General features: G+C 45.1%; 1 protein-coding gene across 1 annotated transcript in view; it reads right to left on the bottom strand.

Annotated features, from left to right (window-relative positions):
• Positions 1-16,640, bottom strand: part of CCKBR (cholecystokinin B receptor) — a 54,531-nt gene extending 37,891 nt beyond the window's left edge. Inside the window, exon 1 of the mRNA XM_075198446.1 lies at positions 16,037-16,640. Within this exon, the coding sequence (XP_075054547.1) occupies positions 16,037-16,229 (193 nt within the window). The 5' untranslated portion in view covers positions 16,230-16,640. The remainder of the gene's footprint in view (positions 1-16,036) is intronic.
• Between the last annotated feature and the right edge of the window lie 8,007 nt (positions 16,641-24,647).

Below are 24,647 nucleotides of genomic sequence, written 5' to 3'. Positions count from 1 at the left end.
CGCTTCAGCGCTGCGTCCCGGCAATGAGAGGAAGCCGGGCGCAGCGCTCACCATATGTTCTAGCCTGTGGGCTAATTAATGCAGCCTATTAATTATGCTGGGGGCTGTGTCTAATTCAGAGCTAGGCTCTGATTGGTGGCCATTGGTATTTAAGGCAATGAGGTCTGCTGCCTCATTGCCGGTTATAGCTCCTGTGTTCCAGTCTGCTAACCTGCTAGTTCCTGTCCTGTATCCTGATATCTCTATTTGACTCCCCGTGTATGACCCTTGGCTTTGATTTGGACCTTGCTCGTGTTTCCTGTGACCCTGATCTTTGGCCTGTTTACCCGTTCTGCTATTTGCCTGTGACCCTTGACCTCAGCTTGTTCATTGATACTGTTGTCTGCTGCCGGCCCTTGACCTCTGCGTGGACCTGACTCCTCTTGCCTGGGTTCTCCCCAGCTGGTACGCTCTTCACGACCCTCTGTCAGTCTGCGGCCCAGTCTGTCCCCACCATCAGGGGCTCCAGTGAACACCTGACTGGCAGAGTAGATTCCGGGTTGTGTTGTGCCGGCTGGAGGGGTTCCTAACATTATAACCGGCCCACTCACGGAGACGAGGTTGGAATGGATGCAAGTGGATCCTCACCGTCTCCGGCACAAGCCCTAGCAGCCCATGTTGAGTCCTTATATCAGATGATCCAGGGATTGGCTGATCGTCTGTCTGTTCAAGAAGAAGCCGCAAAAGTGTCACAACCCACTCCAAGTTCCGTCTGTGAACCTAAGATGAACTTGCCGGATCGCTTCTCTGGAAATAGGTCCCTGTTTCGGAATTTCAGGGAGAGCTGCAAGCTCTATTTCCGATTGAGACCCCGCTCCTCCGGGTCAGAGCATCAAAGAGTCAGGATTATTATTTCCCTTCTACAGGGTGACCCCCAGTCCTGGGCGTTTTCCTTGCTGCAGACCAGTCCTGCCATGCAGTCAGTAGACGCTTTCTTCAAGGCGTTAGGTCTACTATATGACGACCCGGACCGTACTGCCTCCGCTGAAACTCATCTACGGGCCTTGAAACAAGACCGGTGCTCGGCAGAGGAATACTGCGCTGAATTCCGTAGATGGTCACCTGATAGTGGATGGAATGATCCTGCCTTGCGGAGTCAGTTCCGTCTTGGCCTGTCGGAACAGGTCAAAGACTCTTTGGTGCAGTACCCATCTCCTACCTCTCTGGAGGATCTGATGCACCTCTCCATTAAAATCGACAGGAGATTTAAAGAGCGGAAAATCGAAAAGCAGACATCATCACCTCTATCCGGCTTCATTCCTGTTCCCACGGATGGTGAGGAACCCCAGCAATTGGGGGCGTATCGTCTCTCCCCTGAGGAAAGAGACAAGAGAAGATCACAGGGCCTATGTCTCTATTGCGGCACAAAAGGCCACTTCTCCCGTTCCTGCCCGAATAAGCCGGGAAAAGAGCATGCCTAGGGAACGAGGGGAAAGTTCACCTAGGTCTGCAGATTGTCTCCCCGAAAAACGCCGTATTGATCCCTGCACAGCTCATGTTTAGTGCTTGTTCAATGGACCTGTCCGCCTTCGTTGATAGTGGAGCTGCAGGCAACTTCCTGGACATCGGGTTCGCCTGCGCTGCTAAAATTCCGATGGTAAAACTCAAGTCCGCTATTACTGTCTGTGGATTAGATGGAGGTCCGTTGCCTGGTGGCAAGATTTCCTGGGAGACCTCGCCACTACAATTAAAAATCGGAGCTCTCCATTCAGAGTCAATAACCTTCCTTCTTATCGATTGTTCATCAGTTCCCTTGATCTTGGGCCACCCATGGCTTTCCCGTCATAACCCTGTCATGGACTGGGTAAAAGGAGAAATTGTCCAGTGGAGCTCTTACTGTACACAGTCCTGCTTGTCACTGCCCCTGCGGGTGATTCAGTCTATTCCGGAGCAGCTTCCCTCACAATATCATGAGTTCTGGGATGTGTTCTCCAAGAAAGCTGCTGACACCTTACCACCTCACCGTGACTTTGACTGTGCCATCGAGCTTATTCCTGGTTCCAAGTTGCCTAAGGGTCGCCTGTACTCTCTCTCTGGTCCGGAGACCAAGTCCATGCAGGAATACATTGAAGAAAATCTGGAGAAGGGCTTCATCAGGCCGTCTAAATCTCCCGTAGGAGCAGGATGCTTCTTTGTATCCAAAAAGGACGGAGGACTAAGACCCTGTATTGATTACCGGGGATTGAATCTTATTACAATCAAGAATACCTATCCCCTTCCGCTCATCTCCGTATTATTTGATCAGCTGAGAGGTGCTACTGTCTTCTCAAAAATCGATCTTCGTGGAGCGTATAACCTCATCCGTATCAAGGAGGGAGACGAGTGGAAGACGGCATTCAATACGCACTCTGGCCATTATGAATACTTGGTTATGCCGTTCGGTCTTAGCAATGCACCTGCAGTATTCCAGGACTTAATCAATGAGGTTCTTCGGGACTTTCTTGGTAGTTTCGTGGTCATCTATTTAGATGATATCCTCATCTATTCCAGATCTCTGTCTGTACATCAGAATCACGTTAAACAAGTTCTACGAAGACTGCGAGAGAACCACCTTTACGCCAAACTAGAAAAGTGTGAGTTCGAGGTGCAGAAAGTATCCTTTTTAGGTTACATAATCTCTTCTGAGGGATTCTCCATGGATCCAACTAAGGTTCAGGCTATTCTAGATTGGGTGCAACCAAACAACCTTAAGGCGGTGCAGAGGTTTCTGGGCTTCTCCAATTATTATAGAAGGTTCATTCCAGGTTTTGCGGACATCGTGGCTCCCATTGTCGCCCTAACCCATAAAGGAATGGATCCAACTAATTGGTCGCCTCAAGCAGTAGCCTCATTCGAAAGCCTGAAAAAAGCCTTTGTCTCCGCTCAGGTCCTTAGACACCCGGATCCAGCTAAATCATTTGTTCTTGAGGTCGACGCCTCTGACGTCGGTGCTGGGGCTATACTATCACAGAAGGACCCTCATACTAATCGTCTACACCCGTGTGCCTATTTCTCCCGCCAGTTCTCTTCAGCAGAAGCCAACTATGATGTCGGGAATAGGGAACTGTTGGCAATCAAATGGGCCTTCGAGGAGTGGCGACATTGGCTGGAGGTTGCTCCACATCAGATCTCTGTCATTACCGACCACAAGAACTTGCAATATATACAATCGGCCAAACGTCTAAATCCCAGACAGGCCCGTTGGTCGTTATTCTTTACCCGGTTCAATTTCCTGATCACCTATCGACCGGGTTCCAAAAATGTCCGGGCAGATGCTCTGTCCAGAAGTTTCTTGGCACACCACGTTCCAGTTTCGAACCCAGAGCCTATTATTCCTCCTTCCATAATCCATGTTGGATTAACCCAAGATCTGAGTATCACACTTCAGAGATTCCAGAAATTAGCCCCTGATACTACTCCGGAACAACGTCTTTTTGTTCCAGTCCATCTAAGGAAGGCGGTTCTTGCAGAGGAGCATAATAGTAGGTCTGCTGGACACCCTGGAGTTTATAAGACGCTGGAGATCCTTTCCCGTACGGTCTGGTGGCCATCCTTGTCCGCTGAGGTCAAGAGTCATGTCCTCTCGTGTGAAATTTGTGCCAGGAACAAAGTCCCCAGGACTCGCCCGGTGGGTCAATTGCTTCCATTGCCCATTCCTGCAAAATCTTGGACACATTTGTCCATGGATTTTATTGTTGATTTGCCACCTTCTGCAGGACATAATACTATTTGGGTTGTGGTGGACCGTTTCAGTAAAATGGCACATTTCATCCCATTAACCAGGCTTCCTACAGCTCGAGATCTGGCCATTCTCTTCATACAACATGTTTTCCGGCTCCATGGACTTCCTTCCGATATTGTTTCTGATCGTGGTTCACAATTCATAGCACAATTCTGGAAATCCTTCTGCACCCTCCTCGGAATCCGGATCAGTCTGTCATCTGCATACCACCCTCAGTCTAACGGGCAAACTGAAAGGGTTAACCAAGCACTTGAACAGTTCCTCCGATGTTATTCCTCAGAATTCCATGACAACTGGTCATCTTCACTGCCTTGGGCAGAGTTTGCCTACAATAACTCATCTCACTCGTCTACTCAAACTTCCCCGTTCTACTGTAACTTCGGTTTCCATCCCAGGTCTAATTCTCTGTACTCTCTCAAATCTGCTGGTATTCCGGAGATTCATTCCACAGCTGCTGATCTGAAAGTAATTTGGGGGAAAGTTCAGTCCGCCTAGAAAAAATCCTCATTGTCGGCCAAAAATTTTTCGGATCGCCACCGTACCACCTGCCCATTCAAAGTGGGCCAGAAAGTATGGCTATCAACTAGAAATCTTAGGCTCAGACAGCCTTGTAAAAAACTAGGGCCTAAATTTATTGGGCCGTTCATGATTACCAAACAGATCAATCCGGTAGCTTTTAGATTGAAGATTTCTAGTTCACTAAAAATTCCGAACACATTTCATTGTTCATTGTTGAAGCCGGTATTGTATCCTAGCCAATCCTCAACTGTGCCTGGGGGAAGTTCGAGTAAGCCACTAAGATATGTGGTTCAAAGGATTTTAGATTCCAAAAAAGTGCAAGGACAGGAGCACTTCCTGGTGCAGTGGAGGAACCGCGGGTTAGAAGAGCGATCTTGGGTTCCGCGAAGACAACTCCATGCCCCTAAACAATTGAAGGAATTCTTCAGGAGGTTCCCAAGAAAACCTGGATGTCGGGGTCCCTCGACCCCTCCTCAAGGGGGGGGTACTGTTACGAGCCGCGGCGGTGCCCAGCCGCGACTCACTCACCTGCGTCCCGGCCGTCGCTATGGCGACCGGGACGTCACTTCCGGTCCTGACCCGGCCGTTGCCGGGGCAATGAGAAGACGCTTCGGCGCTGCGTCCCGGCAATGAGAGGAAGCCGGGCGCAGCGCTCACCATGTTCTAGCCTGTGGGCTAATTAATGCAGCCTATTAATTATGCTGGGGGCTGTGTCTAATTCAGAGCTAGGCTCTGATTGGTGGCCACTGGTATTTAAGGCAATGAGGTCTGCTGCCTCATTGCCGGTTATAGCTCCTGTGTTCCAGTCTGCTAACCTGCTAGTTCCTGTCCTGTATCCTGATATCTCTATTTGACTCCCCGTGTATGGCCCTTGGCTTTGATTTGGACCTTGCTCGTGTTTCCTGTGACCCTGATCTTTGGCCTGTTTACCCGTTCTGCTATTTGCCTGTGACCCCTGACCTCAGCTTGTTCATCGATACTGTTGTCTGCTGCCGGCCCTTGACCTCTGCGTGGACCTGACTCCTCTTGCCTGGGTTCTCCCCAGCTGGTACGCACTTCACGACCCTCTGTCAGTCTGCGGCCCAGTCTGTCCCCACCATCAGGGGCTCCAGTGAACACCTGACTGGCAGAGTAGATTCCGGGTTGTGTTGTGCCGGCTGGAGGGGTTCCTAACAGGCTCAGAAATAACGATTTCCTATCTCAGAATATATATAATATTAAAAATTAGTGCATTGGCAACTTATATAAATCAGCGCCCTGCGCTATTTCCCTTCAATAAATTGATACCATAAGTTATTTATGAGTGATCCAGTCACACCTTGCTTCTGATATTGCCAAAAGGTTGAGGTTGTTTGAGAGGAAGAAGTCAAGGTGGGCTTGATTCATCAAGGGACGCATATTGAGTGCACCATGTATTTTTTAAATTGCATGTAAATCGTGAATCCGTGCACCATTATTCAAAAAGGAGTGGATGTGAAGATACGTGGGGTGATGAATTTGGGTGTAGGTCCACTCTGCTCTACTACACCAATAAGTACAGGATACGTCCAATGTATACGAGGAAAATAAATAATCATAAGAACGCATAGAAATTAGAAAAAAATTCATGTCACCTGTTAATAGAGATGGGCGGGTCCGGTTCCCTGAGAACCGAACCCACCCGAACTTTGGGTATCCGAGTACCGAGCTGAGCAGCTCGGTACTCTCCCGCCCGTTCCAAATCCAAATCGAGACCGCACGTCATTGTGACGTCGTCGGATCTCGGTTCTCGCGATACTTCAACTTTATAAATACACGCCTCCACAGCAATCCATCGCCATTTGACAGAGGGAGAGAGCAGGGTGTAGTCACAGGCTGATTAGAGCAGGGACAGATAATCCAATATTCTTATTGCAATTGCTGTAACAAAAATCGCTAGAGAAGAGAGGAGGATAGAGGTTTATTATTTTTTGTTAATATTTGGCACTCCCCAGTGCTTTTGGGGTGTCCCCCATAATTGTGCATAAATATTTCTGGCTGTCAAAAGTCATATCTGTCAGCAGTATCTACCAACTAATTTTTAGCACTCCTCGGTGCTTTTGGGGTGTCCCCCATAATTGTGCATAAATATTTCTGGCTGTCAAAAGTCATATCTGTCAGCAGTATCTACCAATTAATTTTTAGCACTCCCCAGTGGTTTGCGCTCAGAATGGATTCAAAGCAGTCCACATATGATCAGAATGAGCAACCAGGTTCTGTCACCAGTCCTGATGTTAGTGTTCCCAGTACGTCATCTGGCCAAGGCGATGTCAAACAACAGAGTGTTTCCAAATTAGTGCAAAAAACAAAACCCCCAAAAAAATTTACTCTATTGAAACGAAAAAGAAGTGTAACTGAGCAAAAGTTAAGTGACGATAAAAAAAAAAATTGCAAGCATGCCATTCTACACACGCATTGGCAAATAGAGAATGAGGCCTTCACCTTTGGCTATTAGTGGCAGATCCCAAAAAGTTACCCAGCCTACAATTGGTGCACAACTACTGTTACGCGTCAAAGCCGAGCTGCAAGATAACAGTGAGGCATTAGAGGAGAATGTTTGCTCTGATTCACAAATGACAACAATCCCTGTGGTGAGTCCATCCAACAGTGGGATGTCTAATCGTGAGCATTCTGCTGATGTGTGCCTTAATAGCCCGAGTGTAGCCGGTGATACCCAAATTGAGGATGCCACTTTGGAATTAGAAGAGGATGAGGGGGAGATTTGTGTAGGCGACGAGGGCGCTAATGAGGATGTTGGTGAGGATGAGGTTGTTTGTGTAAGTCCTGCACCAGTGGCAGCAGTTCTGGCACGTGACAAGAAAAAGGCCATTGTCATGCCTGGGCATAAAACAAAAAAATCCACTTCTTATGTGTGGAATTATTTCTACCCAAATCCAGACAACAATTGTATAGCCATTTGTAGTGTATGTCAAGCCACAGTCAGTCGAGGGAGGGACCTTAACCATCTTGGAACCTCATCTATGTTACGCCATTTAACGAAAAGTTCATGGCAAAGTGTTGGGAAAAGCTGAAAGTTCTTCCCAAAAAAATTCAAGCACTCCCTCATCAGCTAAGACCCTCCGCTCACCGACATCCCGATGGCTACAAAATACACCCACCACACCATCCTCATCAATATCCTCAGTAGCGCTCGGAGTTAGCCCGGCATCCCACTTAAGGCTGGATGACTCCTGCACTATTATTGATTCATCTGAAGAAAGCGTTAGTCCCACTGCTGCTGCTGTTGCTGCTGCTGGGGGTGAATCGTCATCCCAGAGGCAGGTCAAGCAATTTCTCCTTAAGGGTAGGGTGTCATAGACAGAGTGACCCCAAACTGACTTTGTCCATTTCTCATAATATTGTACAGTCTATAACGGCTGAATTTTTTGGTATTTTATACAAGTGGAGGGGGGCCTAGAGAGACAGAAACCAAACTGGCTTTCTCCATGTCAATTAATATTGTACAGTCTATAACGGCTGAATTTTTTTGTATTTTTGACAAGTGGAGGGGGGCCTATAGAGGCAGAAACCAAACGGGCTTTGTCCATTTCAATTAATATTGTACAGTCTATAACGGCTGAATTTTTTGTTTTTTTAAACAAGTGGAGGGGGGCCTATAGAGACAGAAAGCAAACTGCCTTTTTCCATTTCTTTACATATTTAACTATAAGTGTAGGGTGTAATGTACATCCAAAGACGATGGCTGCATTGCCAATATGCATAGATGGAGAGGAAGACAATCTGTTTTGTGTGTAGAATAAATGAAGGCCTACCAACGAAGAATTAAACTGTTTTTTTGGATGATTTATTACCTCAACAATTAGATTACTTATCTCTAAAACAGTTGGAGCACTAAATTGGGTTATTTTAGGCCCAAAAACATGGATTTTCCAATAAAATAGCAAAACAAAACCAAACAAAACCAAAAAAAACATCAAAACACACAATGGCGGTTTTGCAAAACCAAAACCAAAACACGACGTTAATCCAGATCCAAAACCGAATCCAAAACCAAAACACAGGGGTCAGTGACCATCTCTACCTGTTAATAAGATTTAATAACAAAACATAAAATGTTTCATTCAATGAAATACATTTATTAGGACGTTATGGGGGGAATTCAATTGACCGCAGGTTTTGTTTTTACATTTTAACGCGGTTTTCACTCATTTTAGAGTGGATTAACTTTACTCGATATTCAATAAAAAATTTAACGCACCTTTGTTTTGCACAAACAGTCCTATCGCAGACAAGTAGAAGATTCATTGAAAGTATAGGGAGGGAGGGAGGGAGAAGCGTTAAAAGCTATTCAATCGTTTTTAACGCAGCACGGTAAACTGTCAAATCTCCAGTTTTATTTCGCACCTCTCGTGGCTGTGCAAAAAAATTAAAAACATAAGAAAACTATTTGAAATCATGTAATAATGTAAAAAAAAAAGAAAAAAATATGTTTATCAGTAATGCATAACATGAAAAAGGTGATTTTCTTTTACAAAAAACATGTAAATAATTTTTTTTATAAAAATAATAAACACTAATTAATATATTTATGTATGTTATATGTTCTAATATGTATGTAGGAATGTGCTTTGTCATGGTAAATATTGTGTTATAGTAAAAAAAGTAAAATAAAAAAATATAGTAAAAAAAAAAAGTACTGTATGTAGATATTATAAAATAGAAAGGTTGTGTAATGCAATAGAAATGAATGCTGATGCAAAACACACAAGCAGCAATGATTAACGTGCGTGGGCTGGCTTACCTGTTTTAGAATTGAATTGCATGATTTTTTACGCGTAGGGATTTTTTTTAACTCGGCGGAACAATTGAATCCCCCCCTTTGAATGTCTACTGTACATAAAATATTTTCATAATTGCTCCTGAGTGCAAACACATCTATTTACATACATACTTAGTCATCTTCACTTGCAATCGGCACTTAGACCAGACATGTAGCTGGAGCAAGAGATACAGTTGAAAAACAAGTAACTTTCCCAGAGTATGAACCGGACAATGCTGCGTGTGCTCGTGATTGGCACGCCTTTATTGTACATTGACTATGGGCAAACGCCCCTTCCCTGCCCCATTCCCTCCCTCAAATCACAGTCTGCAGTGAGTGTCCTTTGTGTTCGAAGATTAATTGTACGCGGCTTCGTTCTGTGGCGTATGGTACGGTTCTGGGCATGCGCAGAGTGATTTTGCGGATAATATGCACAAAGTCGCCGTTTACATCCATTGATGAATCAGACCAGGAGTGTACATACCATAGGACACACGTAAGAAAGATGTTATAGGATAGTGCCATTAAAGTATAGTATTGTTTAAAAAAATGTGTTAAACATTAATGGATTTGAGAATAAGTGACAGGAGACGAATACAAATTAACGGAGAGATAAATATAAATACAATTAACAAGTCCCAGACGATTCTACTCATCATATTGGAACAGACATCTCCATTTAATGACGCTTCACTACAAAATACATTTCCTGGTCCACAGCTTCACATTTATTCATTTATCTCAGTGGTAAATGTCACCTCTGCTCAGCCAATGAGCCCGGGGTGTCATCTCCCTTAAAACATTTTAACAACAGTGAATTGATAGAGAAGTGTAGATTGTAAGCTCTTGGGAACAGGGTCCCCAGTATATGCTGTATGCATTATAAACGCTTGAACATAGTGCACTTAATGCGTGACAGGACAGATGTTTCAGATAGGCTGTTTTACTCTGCACATATTCCACCGTCTCATAATTCTTCTATAATAAACAGACCCAATTTATTTCAATATAATTGACTCCACATATTAAATAAGTAATATTTCAATTTGCCAAATAATTATTTCTCAAATATAATAATGACACAGTGGAATATTTGAATAATTGTTTATATACATTACACACACACATAACTTTGTCATTTGTTCTTTAATCAAAATTTCGCTACTTTCTAAATACAACCAGGAGGATTTATCTATTTTTAATGTATACCAATAAAAATTTGGACATATTTTAAACTTTATTACACCCCGGAGTGCCCCAATATACACTTCCTTTCTTTCTGTTTTGGTCTTTTGCAAATTCTGAGTACCACTGGTCTCGTCCTGGTGATAAATCAGTGTCCACTTCAATAAAGTGTCCCAATAAATTATGATTATTTGTTGCAACCATTAACAATAAATGCTCCAATAATAAATACCCAACATTTTCATTCCGTCTTGGTCCGACGTAATCTAATTGTAAAATGAATAATCTATTTGGGTAACAAAAAAGCCCACATGCAAGGACCGCTCCCGAGAAGCACCAGGCGCTCAATGAGTTAAGCTCTGGTAAGCCCGGCTAGTAACTAGCTGGGCAGCCAATTATCATGCCCAACTCTTCCCCATTGCCTGTTCAAACCACTGCTCCCCCACGAATGTTACTTTGCAAACCTATATGCCCAGGCAGACATCAGGCCACTTGTGCAAATTGAAGCACTTAGTTTTCCAAAGTTGAATCTGTGCTGCAAAAGCTGCAGTTTTGCTCTTTGTTAAAGTCCTTTGGTGTAAAACATGACAAATCAATACGATTCTACACCTGCACCAGCTTCGTCCAGGAAGAAATCCATCCATCAAGAAAATAGCAATAAAATAATCTGTGGCTCTTTTGGATTTGGGTCCGTGTCTCAGTAGCTTTCGTATTATTGCAGTTTCTGGCATTATCCATGACAGACAGATGCTGTCACTTTGGTCAAACTTGAAACTTAAAACATAAAGGGCCTGATTCATTAAGGCACCTAAATCCTGATAGTGCTGTATTTTGCATAATATTGCTCAGCACATGCCCAAAAACAGCCTATACGCCAGTGAACGCAAGTGCAAGAGTGTAAGAGCCGCGTGAATGTGATGACGGTGGGGATGCATGCCACAACATGGGTTTGAAATGAAGAGCAATGGTAAAAATGCATGTTATGTACAGTAGGCATTAATACCATCCCGATGCATATATTTCATGGGGATTTTTTTTTTTGTAACTATTTTTTAAAAAACTGTTTTTATTAATGACTAGGGGCCTGATTCATTAAGGATCTTAACTTGAGAAACTTCTTATTTCAATCTCCTGGACAAAACCATGTTACAATGCAAGGAGTGCAAATTAGTATTGACATGATTTTGTCCAAGAGACTGAAATAAGAAGTTTCTCAAGTTAAGATCCTTAATGAATCAGGCCCTAGATTATTAATAGGCGCTAATGTCTTTAATATATTTTTTTTCTATCTGTACGTTCTGAGACTTTATATATACATATGCATTCTGCATATACCACAGTGTGTATGTCTGTATGGAGCAAGTGCTGTATTGGCAGAATGCACACCGACCCACATGCAACCAGAAGCGTTTCTTGAGATCCGCTTGAACTTGACTATGGTGTACCTGCAATTTCCACTCAATTTACAAAAAAATGCGCAATAGTGTTCATTTTCCGTTCCTTGCCAAATCAGGCCCAAAATATTTTCAAGCCTAATATATCCCTCTCAAAACAATTGCATAATGCATAAATAAACACATTATTTTCATTTAACACAATCGCTCAGAAAGTCTTTAACAGCAACTTACAAGAACTTTATTTGTTTCATTAGTTACAGAATGTATCATATAAAACTTGCACAGTGAATGTAAAGCAACAATCATATGAGCTGAGGTGCGACCCTCCAGCAAAGTGCATGGTCTCCAGTCATTCCTTACTGCAGCCACTAATCCATGTGCATATTGTTACGGCTCACGCCCCAGGCATCAGCTCCTGGAACCGCTCCAGAGGTCTTCGCCTACAGGAACCGCTTTTCCCGTAGAGCTAGATGAGCTCACAGGTACTCTGATGCCCCCAGGTCTTGTACTCTAGTAGTAGGAACTGATACCTGAGAACGTAGTGCTGGTGAAACACAGAGGTGGAGTGAAAGTTCCGGCAAGGTATATATGTAGCCGGCAACGACAGCGTCTAGGTCCAGGCTAGAGGTCTAAAGGGCACAGGAAAAGTAGCAGTGTCGAGGTCCAGGTTAAGGGGTCAGGGTCACAGGCAAATATGAAGTCAGAATCCGGGCAAGAGGTCAATGGTCACAGGCAATCCACAAAGTCAATATCCAGGTAAGGGTCAGTAACAGTAATCAAACGAGGAATCAGCGAGCGATGAGGTAGAATACAGCAGGGTATTATATATATTCCCTTTACAGTATGAAACGTCTCACAATATGCCTACTTTTACCTTGTCAGTTTTCTAGAGCAACTCTTTTGCATCTTTGCCAAGCTTACATATAACCTTTAGATAGAAGTGAGACACACAAGATTTTGCAATCTAAAAGTTATAATTTTAGTTTACTGACACATTCCTATGGTCTTAAAATATCCTCATCATCAGCCAAACTGCTGGAAAGGGGTTTATGTAGAAACATTAAACTAACAATTTCCTTATATTTCCATTCCTTATGCCAGTGATGAGCAACCCTCATTCTTCCAGGTCTGAATTTGTGACCCTCCAACCTTCAAATTGTAAATTGTAAGTACTGGGCTCCAAAGGGTTTATTTATTAAATGACAAAAAGACACATACATCAAGTGGTTACTGACGGCGATAGCAGTGGTATTACCGGTGGTAAGAATTACCGCCTTTCGTTGGCACAAGCTCCCCCTGTCTTGTATGGAGAAACCCTTCTAAACAAGGGTTGTAATGGTACATGTACCATCCCAATAATTGTTGTGTTAACACCATGTTAGGATATCAGAACAAGTTACAGTATTGATTTTTGCTTTTTTGCTTGCAGCTGACAGAGCTGCGAGCAAAAATCAGTGTTGAAATTACCGTACTAACAGTAACAATGCAAACTACTACCATAGTAGCAGTAAGAGGGCGCGGGTCGAGTTGTTGCCTATTGAATTCCTCCCAGAGACTGACTTATACTACACAAAAACAAAGGGATTAGATCTTAGGAAGGGTGACTTTGTAGAGATGGGAAAATGTGTAAGTGACTATTTGGCAGAGTGGAGGAAGTTGAAAGCAGTGCAGGAGAGGTGGGAGAAATGAAAAAGTGCAATACTAAAAGAAACAGTTATTAGTATCAAAAGCACAAGGAAAAGGAAGCCAGTGTGGTTTGCAAAAGAAGTAGCAAGTATTGTGAGAGCTAAAAAGATGGCCTTTAGGAAAGATAAGCAGGTGTATTGTAAGACAGAAGGAGGCTAAGAAGGTAATCAGATGTGCACAGGCACAAGCTGAAGAGAACATGGCCCAGTAAATAGGTAAAGGGGGCAAAACTTTTCTTTAGGTATATAAGTAAAAGGAGAAAAACAAAAGGAGGAATAATAAGACTAAAGACAGAGAGTGAGAGTCTTGTAGAGGGAGACAAGGAAATGGCAGATTATCTTAATAGTTATTTTTGCTTGGTTACATAGGGAGAGGAAGTAGTAGCAAAAAGAAAGAAGTAATAATATCACGGTATAGGGCATTGTTACAGCCTCATCTAGATACTGTGTTCAGTTCTGGAGGCCGTATCTCCAGAAGGATATAAATACATTACAGACTGTACAAAGAAGGGCACCCTAATATGAATAGCTTAGAGCAGAGAAGGGAAAGGGGGGACATGATAGAAACTTTCATATATATCTAGGGTTATAACAAGGTACAGGAGGGAAACATTCTACAAAGGAAGAGAAGTATTAGAACACGAGGACATGTACTGACACTGGGGGGGGAGTAGGTTCAGAGGAAAGGTGAGGAAAAAGGACTTCACAGAAAGGGTAGTGGATACGTGGAATAGCCTCCCATCAGAGGTGGTAGAGGGTAATACAGTAGAGCAGTTTAAACATGCTTGGGATAGACATAAGGATATCCTTAAAAATAAACATGGATTAAATAGAGTTGGAGGTTGGCATAGGTTAAAAAATGGGCAGACTAGATGGGCCAAGTGGTTCTTATCTGCTGTCAAATTCTGCTGTCAATGTTTCTATAAGTTAGCACTGAGTAGTACAGGCTAAGAGGAAACAGAGGAGGACAGGTTATGTCAATAAAAGTATTAGTATCAAGAGGAGGACAGGTTTCAGTAGGACAGAGTGGGGAAGTTTTAAGTAACATTGAACAGGACAGGTTTTTAGTGGCACAGAGCAAGGCAAGTTTCAGTAACACAAAGCCACAAAGGTTTAGTAGCACAAAACAGGATAGGTCTCAGTGGCACAGAACAGGGCAGGTCACATTAAGACAGACCAGAGATGTTAAAAGTACATGGAGCAGGATGGGTCACAGTATCACAGTTATCAGGAAATGTTTCAGTAGAACAGAACAAGACAGATTACAGTGACAAAGAGAAAAACAGGTTTCGATGGCACAGAACACAGTCAGTATCAATTACACTGAATAGGGCAGGTTACAGTAGTACAGACTTGGATGGGTAAACAGGACACAAAGTACAGCTATCATTAAAGGTATCAGTGGCACAGAACGGGGCAGGTATCAGTGGCACGGAGCGGGGCAGGTATCAGTGGCACAGAACGGGGCAGGTATCAGTGGCACAGAACGGGGCAGGTATCAGTGGCACGGAGCGGGGCAGGTTTCAGTGGCACGGAGCGAGGCAGGTTTCAGTGGCACGGAGCGGGGCAGGTTTCAGTGGCACGGAGCAGGGTAGGTATCAGTGGCACGGAGCAGGACAGGTATCAGTAGCATCAGTGGCACTGAGCAGGGCAGGTATCAGTAGCATGGAGCAGGGCAGGTTTCAGTGGCACGGAGCGGGGCAGGTATCAGTGGCACAGAGCGGGGCAGGAATCGGTGGCACTGATCAGGGCAGGAATCAGTGGCACTGAGCAGGGCAGGAAACAGAGGCACTGAGCAGAGCAGGTATCAGTGGCACGGAGCAGGGCAGGTATCAGTGGCACGGAGCAGGGCAGGTATCAGTGGCACGGAGCACGGCAGGTTTCAGTGGCACGGAGCACGGCAGGTTTCAGTGGCACGGAGCAGGACAGGTATCAGTGGCACGGAGCAGGGCAGGTATCAGTGGCACGGAGCAGGGCAGGTATCAGTGGCACGGAGCAGGGCAGGTATCAGTGGCACGGAGCAGGGCAGGTATCAGTGGCATGGAGCAGGGCAGGTATCAGTGGCATGGAGCAGGGCAGGTATCAGTGGCACGGAGCACGGCAGGTTTCAGTGGCATTGAGCAGGGCAGGTATCAGTGGCACGGAGCAGGGCAGGTATCAGTGGCACAGAGCAGGGCAGGTTTTAGTGGCACGGAGCACGGCAGGTATCAGTGGCACGGAGCACGGCAGGTATCAGTGGCACGGAGCAGGGCAGGTATCAGTGGAACGGAGCACGGCAGGTATCAGTGGCACGGAGCACGGCAGGTTTCACAGGCAGACACAGGACAGGTTAAGGGGACAAAGAGAAGGATAAATTACAGTAGTACAGAGGAACACGGGTTTCTATAAAAGCAAGACAGATTGGACAGGATATACAGGAATATGAAACCTGATTATAGTAACATAAGGTGTGAAATTAGCGAACATACAAGTGGCCATTACCCACAATATACACGACCGTTAAGGACTTATTATATATGACTATATTAGTTGTATAGAAAATCAAACAGCAACAAATATAACCTGTAGCCGAGGACTCGGAAGAGACCTGTGTACTGCAGTCTCTGACCAAAGTTCCCCCAGTCTGATATTTTAATATATATATACACACACATACATACACACTTAACAAATATCCCTCTCCCTTCCTTACCTGTGGTGTTTTGGTTTTTCCTGGGCCACAGGGAGTCACAGCTGAGGTTTAAGCCATGGAGGCCACCTGTCAGATTCCCGGTGGTATTGGTGGTCAGGTTCTGCCAGCTGGATCCAGTGATCCTTTGGAGAAGGTGTTGCCTGCACAGAAGCTCCTGGTAACTGATGTTCCTGGGTAGTCGTAGGGTGTCCATCTTCGCACTTGAGTCTGGGGTCTCCACAAAGCTGTCACTCACCAATCCAGAGGAGCTGAAAAGACTTCCAGACTATATCTGTGCTCTCTGTATCATCTCCGAAGTCAGATTCACTCTGTAACCTGCACACAACTTATTCTTCTTGATCTGTGTGTGTTAGCATGGTGACTTTCCAGTCACTTAGTCTCTTTCCTGCCTGTTTCCATTCTTGTGGCTCCTGTGGAGCAGTAGCAGGTTGCTCCTGTGCTTGTAGTCAGAGACTGGGGTCCAGTCAGTGTGTGTGCTGTGGGTAATCTCATATTCCTTCGCATTTCCACATGCATAGAGCACAGTGCTTTCCTCGTGCTGTGGTGGAGCTCCCTCCTCTGGCTCACATGCTGAACTGCAACTATCTTCAGCTCTCATTAAACAAAATCTTTAATTGAGTTACGCAACAATAAAGCTAATTCAAAGAAACACCGATGGGATTTTAATATGTCATGTCAACTGCATTGGATGACAGATATGATTATATTACTTGGGTAAAGCATAAAAATTAAACTCTCTGTTGTTAGACAGCATGATGGGACGACTAAAGAATAGCGCAGATTATCATGGTCTCTCCCCTCAAGAAATTTTACTGGGAAGAATAGGTGGTTGATAGAGACACAGTATTCCTATTATAGTGTGACTTTTAATGTGTCTATTTAATGGCCCTGTGGAATCTGTTGGCACTATATAAATCAGACACAGCATGAAGCATATCATTTATTTATAAAGTATATGTCCAAACTTCTCTTGTAACTTCTATATTGTGACACCAAGGACTCCATACTTCTCCTCTAACCTCCAGAGTGTGACATCACGGAGTCAATATTCCTCCTGTAACTTTCACAATGTGCCACAAAGGATTCCATATGCCTATTGTAACCTCCACAGTGTGCTCTCAGGGACTCCATACTCCTACTTTAACCTTCATAGTGTGACATCAAGGAATCCATACTCCTCTATTAACCTCTATAGAGTGACACCAAGGAGTCCGTATTCCTTTTGTAGCCTACAACTCTGCTGCCCCCTGGGGAAGGAACCTTCATGACACCTACCACAGAATACATAACTAAAAATGTCAAAGTACAGTGTACTATGCTGCCCCCTGGAGACACCTCCCACAGAGTTTACAGATAACAGTGTACTGATGCACTGTACTATGCTGCCCTCCTGTGGACAGATCCACCAGCTGCCACAGAGTACATACTGTGAAGAACAGGTCCTGAGTCACTGTACTCTGCAACCTCCTGTGGGGAGATCCATCATGACACCTACCACAGAGGACATACTGTACAGAACAGGTCCTGAATCACTGTAATATACTGCAATATGTGGACGGATCCCCCATGATATCACCCAGAGTAGGTAGATAACGGGTCCTGAGACTGATGTGAGCGAGTTCTCTGTACAGGGCTGCGGAATTAGTGGTGCTATATAATAGCTGAGTAACTGTACTCCGCTGAACCCTGTTGACAGATCCGTGAGACTTCCCAGAGTACATATGTGGCCAGGGGAGCATTGAATGGGTTAAACCTCAGCACTAAAGGATTAAAGATGTATTAAAGGATATATTTATTAATTTAAATGTAAAAATTTAATGTAGCGGCACTGTGGTGCCGGTTAATAACTGGCCAGAAAGGGCTAAGTCCCTGCGCTTGTTAGACCAGTGCTCCAAACATAAGCTCTTAGAACAGGTATTAGAGGACTTCGTCTATAGCAGCCGTCTTTCCCGTAGAGCGAGTCTTGCTTACAGGTACTCAGATGCCCGCAGGTCTTTAACTCTTAGTAGTAGGAGCTTATGGTTGACAAGCGCAGTGCAGGTGGTAGGAGGAGACCTGAAGACAGAATGGAATCCCAGGTAATCCTGGGAGGCAGAAGACAAACAGAGTCCAGTAAACACACAAAAATCAGGGCAACAGACTGGCAAGCAGAGACCGGTACCCAGGAAGGTGACAGGGTCACTGGCGGAAAAAAGCAGTATCCAGAAGTCAGGCAGAGGTCAGGGTCACAAGTGAACAGGCAGAATCCAGTAATCAGGCTGAGGTTAGTACAACAGGCAAACAAGCAGAGTTCGGTAAACAGGCAAAGGGTGACAACGAGATATCAAAAGGCAGTGAACCAGTGTATCCACAGGAATATAGACAGGAACAAAAGTAGCAGGTAAGCAACAGACAGGAATCCACGCTATAACCGGCAGGGAGGGTAAACCTTATTATTAGGGAGTCAATGAGCAGAGGAAGCCACAGGGGTGGCAATCAGCCTCAGGAGGCTGTAATCAGCGACATTGAATGCGCACGTGCGCCCAGCTGTCAAACCAGGTGGGCCGCTGTGGTGGATGTCAGAAGTGTTCTGGCTGTTGCCCTGGTGACAGCCGGGGGCGCGTGGGAGTAAGTGACATACCTGTCATCATGACAATGGCCGGAACTCAAGACCCTAGCAGACAGTGAGCTGTCGTGGTTGTCATTGAAGCTTGTGACAGCGCTTGAAATATAAATGTATTTATTTTTATTATCATGTATTGATTTCTAAATGCAACAGCCTTGTGTGTGAAGGAAATTTATTTATTGCTGAGACAGGGCCAAAATTTGCTTTTGTTTTCTGTGACTGTCTGAAGGCAGATAATCTCATGGTAATTAGACTTTTTCATCTCAGTGGCCAACACGTCTGTTTAGCCTGTATACACAGCAGGGGGGGCGCCACCTTTTTTTGCTGTGTCAATCCGGCATCTCAAATCCTGTCCGAATAATGCAACCAGCAAGTTTTAGGATATAACAGATTAGTGTAAATTTCACCAACTATGCATTGCATTTAAATCCATGTTTGGGGGAGAATATCGCATAATAAATACCCAATACTAAAAATAACTCAGATGTTGCAGAATCATCTAGGATCAGGAATCATTGTTAACCCCTGCCAGGCTGTCTAAAACTGTATAAAAAAAAAAAAGCACTGTTTGACCATGTAATGTATCATTCCATCTGTAACTCTTGAAAGACCACTAGTACCACAAACTGGCGTTTAACTATCCTTATTAGGATACTTGAGCTAATAAAACATCATTGCTTCAAGATCCTGCTTTGACGACTACTTACTCCGCTGTAATATCTGTGGCCTGCAGATTAGACCAAATCTAATCCGGTCTCCAACTGTTCCGAGGTTGGAACCCAGCATTCCATTACCGACGCTTTGCCTACTACCTGCAGCTCTGGCCAGTTTGATAGGCCAGGGGTACCATCCACAGCAACCCTGATCTGAAGGCAAGAGGTCAGTGGTATAGGTGTACCAGCAAGGGTGTACACTAGCAGCGAAAGTTACCCAGAGGAACACAGTTCTGGATGCCGCTAAAAAGTCCAGTGGTGGCAGCAGCTTAAGCCTCTCCTACTACGGTTAGAGGGCACATTTGGGATAAAGAAAAGGGGGTGGTGGCAAGGCAAGCCCAACCGGTCCCCAGCAACACAACACACAGGGTGGCATAGGCGGTCCATCCTGTCACAACATAAATAACAGTATACTGAGTCACTGTACTCTACTGCATCCTGTGGACAGATGCACAATATTGCCACAAAGCATTTAGATAACAGTGTGCCAAGTCAGTGTACTCTGCTTCCTCATGTTGACAGATAATCCATGACACCTTTCACAAAGTACACAGATTACAGTGCAACAAGTCACTGTACTCTGCTGTCCCTTATGTACCAATCAACAATGATACCTCCCACAGAGTACACTGTACACTGCTAGCCCCCATGGAACATATGCTTTGTAACAGCTCCCACAAGGTACATACGTAACAGTGTAAAGAGTCACTGTACTCTGCTGTCTGCTGTGGATAGAACCATCATGACACCACCTACAGAATACATAGATAACACAATACTGAGTCACTATAATCTGCTGCCTCCTGTGGACAGATAGACCATGACACTTCTCACAGAGTACATATATAAGTTTCTGAGTCACTGTACTCTGCTGTCCACTGAAGACAGATCATTCATGACACCTCTGACAGAGTACATAGATAACAATATACTGAACCACTGAACTCGACTGTCCCCTGCAAACAGTTCCACCATGACACCTTCCACGGGGTACACATATAACAGTATACTGAGTCATTGCACTCGGCTGTCTCCTGTGGACAGATCCACTGACAGGTGGCAGGAGAAAACACGGGGAAGGGATGGGTGGAGAAAACGGAGGAGAGGCGGCTGGAGAAAATGGGGGGAGAGGGGTCTTGAGAGAGAGAACGAGGAAGGATAGGGGGCTGAAGAGGACGAGGGAGGGATAGGGGGCTGAAGAGAAGGGGGGTGGTACTGTATAGAACAATGGAGGATTCAGGGGGCTGGGGGGTTGGAGAGGAGTAGGGATATTCTTTGTGGTTTAAATACAGTCAAGTCCATACATATTGGGACATTGACACAATTCTCATATTTTGGGCTCTATACACCACCACAATGGATTTGAAATGAAACTAACAAGATGTGCTTTAACTGCAGACTTTCAGCTTTAATTTGAGTGTATTTACATCCAAATCAGGTGAACGGTGTAGGAATTACAACGGTTTCTATATGTGCCTCCCACTTTTTAAGGGACCAAAAGTAATAGGACAAACTAAACAATCCTACATCAAACTTTCACTTTTTAATACTTTGTTGCAAATCCTTTGCAGTCAATTACAGCCTGAAGTCTGGAAGGCATAGACATCACCAGACGCTGGGGTTTCATCCCTGGTGATGCTCTGCCAGGCCTCTACTGCAAATGTCTTCAGTTCCTGCTTGTTCTTGGGACATTTTCCCTTCAGCTTTGTCTTCATCAAGTGAAATGCATGCTTAATCGGATTCAGGTCAGGTGATTGACTTGGCCATTGCATAACATTCCACTTGTTAGCCTTAAAAAACTCTTTGATTGCTTTTGCAGTATGCTTCGGGTCATTGTCCATCTGCACTGTGAAGCGCCGTCCAATGAGTTCTAAAGCATTTGACTGAGTATGAGCAGATATTGCCAGAAACACTTCAGAATTCATCCTGCGGCTTTTGTCAGCAGTCACATCATCAATAAATACAAGGGAACCAGTTCCATTGGCAGCCATTCATGCCCACACCATGACAGTACCACCACCATGCTTAACTGATGAGGTGGTATGTTTTGGACCATGAATTCCTTTCCTTCTCCATACTCTTCTCTTCCCATCACTCTGGTACAAGTTGATCTTTGTCTCATCTGTCCATAGGATGTTGTTCCAGAACTGTAATGGCTTTTTTAGATGTTGTTTGCCAGATTCTAATCTGGTCTTCCAGTTTTTGTGGCTCACAACTTGTGGTGAACCCTCTATATTCACTGTTGTTAAGTCTTTTCTTGATTGTTGACTTTGACACATATACACCTACCTCCTGGAGAGTGTTCTTGATTTGGCCAACTGTTGTGAAGGGGTTTTTCTTCACCAGGGTAAAAATTCTTGTCATCCACCACAGTTTTCCATGGTCTTCTGGGTCTTTTAGTGTTGCTGAGCTCTCCGGTGCGTTCTTTCTTTTTAAGAGTGTTCCAAACAGTTGATTTGGCCACACCTAATGTTTTAGTTATCTCTCTGATAGGTTTGTTTTGATTTTTCAGCCTAATGATGGCTTGCTTCACTGATAGTGACAGCTCTTTGGATCTCATATTGAGAGACGACAGCAACAGATTTCAAATGCAAATGTCATAGCTAGAATCAACTCCAGACCTTTTACCTGCTTAATTGATGATGAAATAATAAGGGAATAACCCACACATGTCCATGAAATAGCTTTTGAGTCGATTGTCCCATTACTTTTGGTCCCTTAAAATGTGGGAGGCACATATAGAAACCGTTGTAATTCCTACACCGTTCACCCGATTTGGATGTAAATACACTCAAATTAAAGCTGAAAGTCTGCAGTTAAAGCACATCTTGTTAGTTTCATTTCAAATCCATTGTGGTGGTGTATAGAGCCCAAAATATGAGAACTGTGTCAATGTCCCAATATTTATTGACTTGACTGTATATGGTACATAAATACTATAAAACATAGTAATCAAATATAATTCAAAAAATTGGTAATATATTCAAAAGGTGGTGATGTATTTATTAACAATAATAGTCTCTATTAAATGTGGAAGAAATTTGTAAGATATTAATTTGTTTTTGTTGATTGGTGGGGAAAAAGACTATTTTACTAAATGGCAAAGTATTATTGTAATGTCAGGGCTGGCAGGGTTGACATGTCCGTTTATTACATGGGAATGTTATTAATTTACTATTAATAACTGCAGGAGACTGGGTTATAAATTAAATAAAAAGGAATGCTTTTAATATAATGTCAGGGTACATACTGTAAAGAACAGTTCGGAAGCCACTGTACTCTGCTTCCCCCTGGCGACAGACCCGCCATTCCACAGTGTACTCTGCTGCCCCCTGCCAACAGACCCAATAGGCCACAGTGTGCTAGGCTCCCACTTGGCGACAGACCCGCCATTCCAGTGTACTAGGCTGCCACCTGGCAACAAATCCGCCATGACACCTTCCAGTGTAAAAGACTGCTCCTTGTGGACAGATCTACCATGACACCTCCCACAGTGTACTAGGCTGCCCCCTGGCGACAGATCCATCATGACACCTTCCACAGTATACAGGCTGCTTCCTATGGACAGATCCACCATGACACCTTCCAGTGTAAAAGGCTGCTCCTTGTGGACAGATCTGCCATTACACCTTCCACAGTGTACAGGTTGCCCCCTAGTGACAGACCCTCTATTACAACTTACACAGTGTACAGACTGCGTCTGTGGACAGATCCGCCATTACACCTTCCACAGTGTACAGGCTGCCCCCTGTGGACAGATGCGCCATGACACCTCCCACAGTGTACTAGGCTGCCCCTTAATGACAGACCAGCCATTACACCTTCCAGTGTACAGGCTGCCCCCTATGGACAGACCCCCCATTACACCTTCCAGAGTACTAGGCTGCCCCCTATGGACAGACCCGCCATTACACCTTCCACAGAGTACTAGGCTGCCCCCTATGGACAGACCCGCCATTACACCTTCCACAGAGTACTAGGCTGCCCCCTATGGACAGACCCGCCATTACACCTTCCACAGAGTACTAGGCTGCCCCCTATGGACAGACCCTCCATTACACCTTCCACAGAGTACTAGGCTGCCACCTGTGGACAGACCCACCATTACACCTTCCAGCGTACAAGCTGCCCACTATGGATAGACCCACCATTACACCATCCACAGTGTACAGGCTGCCACCTGTGGACAGACCCACCATTACACCTTCCAGCGTACAAGCTGCCCACTATGGATAGACCCACCATTACACCATCCACAGTGTACAGGCTGCCACCTGTGGACAGACCCACCATTACCCCTTCCACAGTGTACAGGTTGCCCCCTAGTGACAGACCCTCTATTACAACTTACACAGTGTACAGGCTGCGTCTGTGGACAGACCCGCCATTACACCTTCCACAGATTACAGGCTGCCCCCTGTGGACAGACCCACCATTACACCTTCCACAGTGTACTAGGCTGCCCCCTGTGGACAGACCCACCATTACACCTTACACAGTGTACTAGGATGCCCCCTGTGGACAGACCCGCCATTACACCTTCCAGAGTACTAGGCTGCCCCCTGTGGACAGACCCACCATTACACCTTCCACAGTGTACTAGGCTGCCCCCTGTGGACAGACCCACCATTACACCTTACACAGTGTACTAGGATGCCCCCTGTGGACAGACCCACCATTACACCTTACACAGTGTACTAGGATGCCCCCTGTGGACAGACCCGCCATTACACCTTACACAGTGTACTAGGATGCCCCCTGTGGACAGACCCGCCATTACACCTTCCAGAGTACTAGGCTGCCCCCTGTGGACAGACCCGCCATTACACCTTCCACAGTGTACTAGGCTGCCCCCTGTGGACAGACCCACCATTACACCTTCCAGTGTACTAGGCTGCCCCCTGTGGACAGACCCACCATTACACCTTACACAGTGTACTAGGATGCCCCCTGTGGACAGACCCGCCATTACACCTTCCAGAGTACTAGGCTGCCCCCTGTGGACAGACCCGCCATTACACCTTCCACAGTGTACAGGCTGCCCCCTATGGACAGACCCGCCATTACACCTTCCACAGTGTACTAGGCTGCCCCCTGTGGACACACCCGCCATTACACCTTCCACAGTGTACTAGGCTGCCCCCTGTGGACAGACCCACCATTACACCTTCCAGTGTACTAGGCTGCCCCCTGTGGACAGACCCACCATTACACCTTACACAGTGTACTAGGCTGCCCCCTGTGGACAGACCCACCATTACACCTCCCACAGTGTACTAGGCTGCCCCCTGTG

The sequence above is a fragment of the Mixophyes fleayi genome, chromosome 2 (assembly GCF_038048845.1).
Source record: "Mixophyes fleayi isolate aMixFle1 chromosome 2, aMixFle1.hap1, whole genome shotgun sequence".
Taxonomy (NCBI): domain Eukaryota; kingdom Metazoa; phylum Chordata; class Amphibia; order Anura; family Limnodynastidae; genus Mixophyes; species Mixophyes fleayi.
This window is presented reverse-complemented; position numbering and strand designations above follow the sequence as displayed.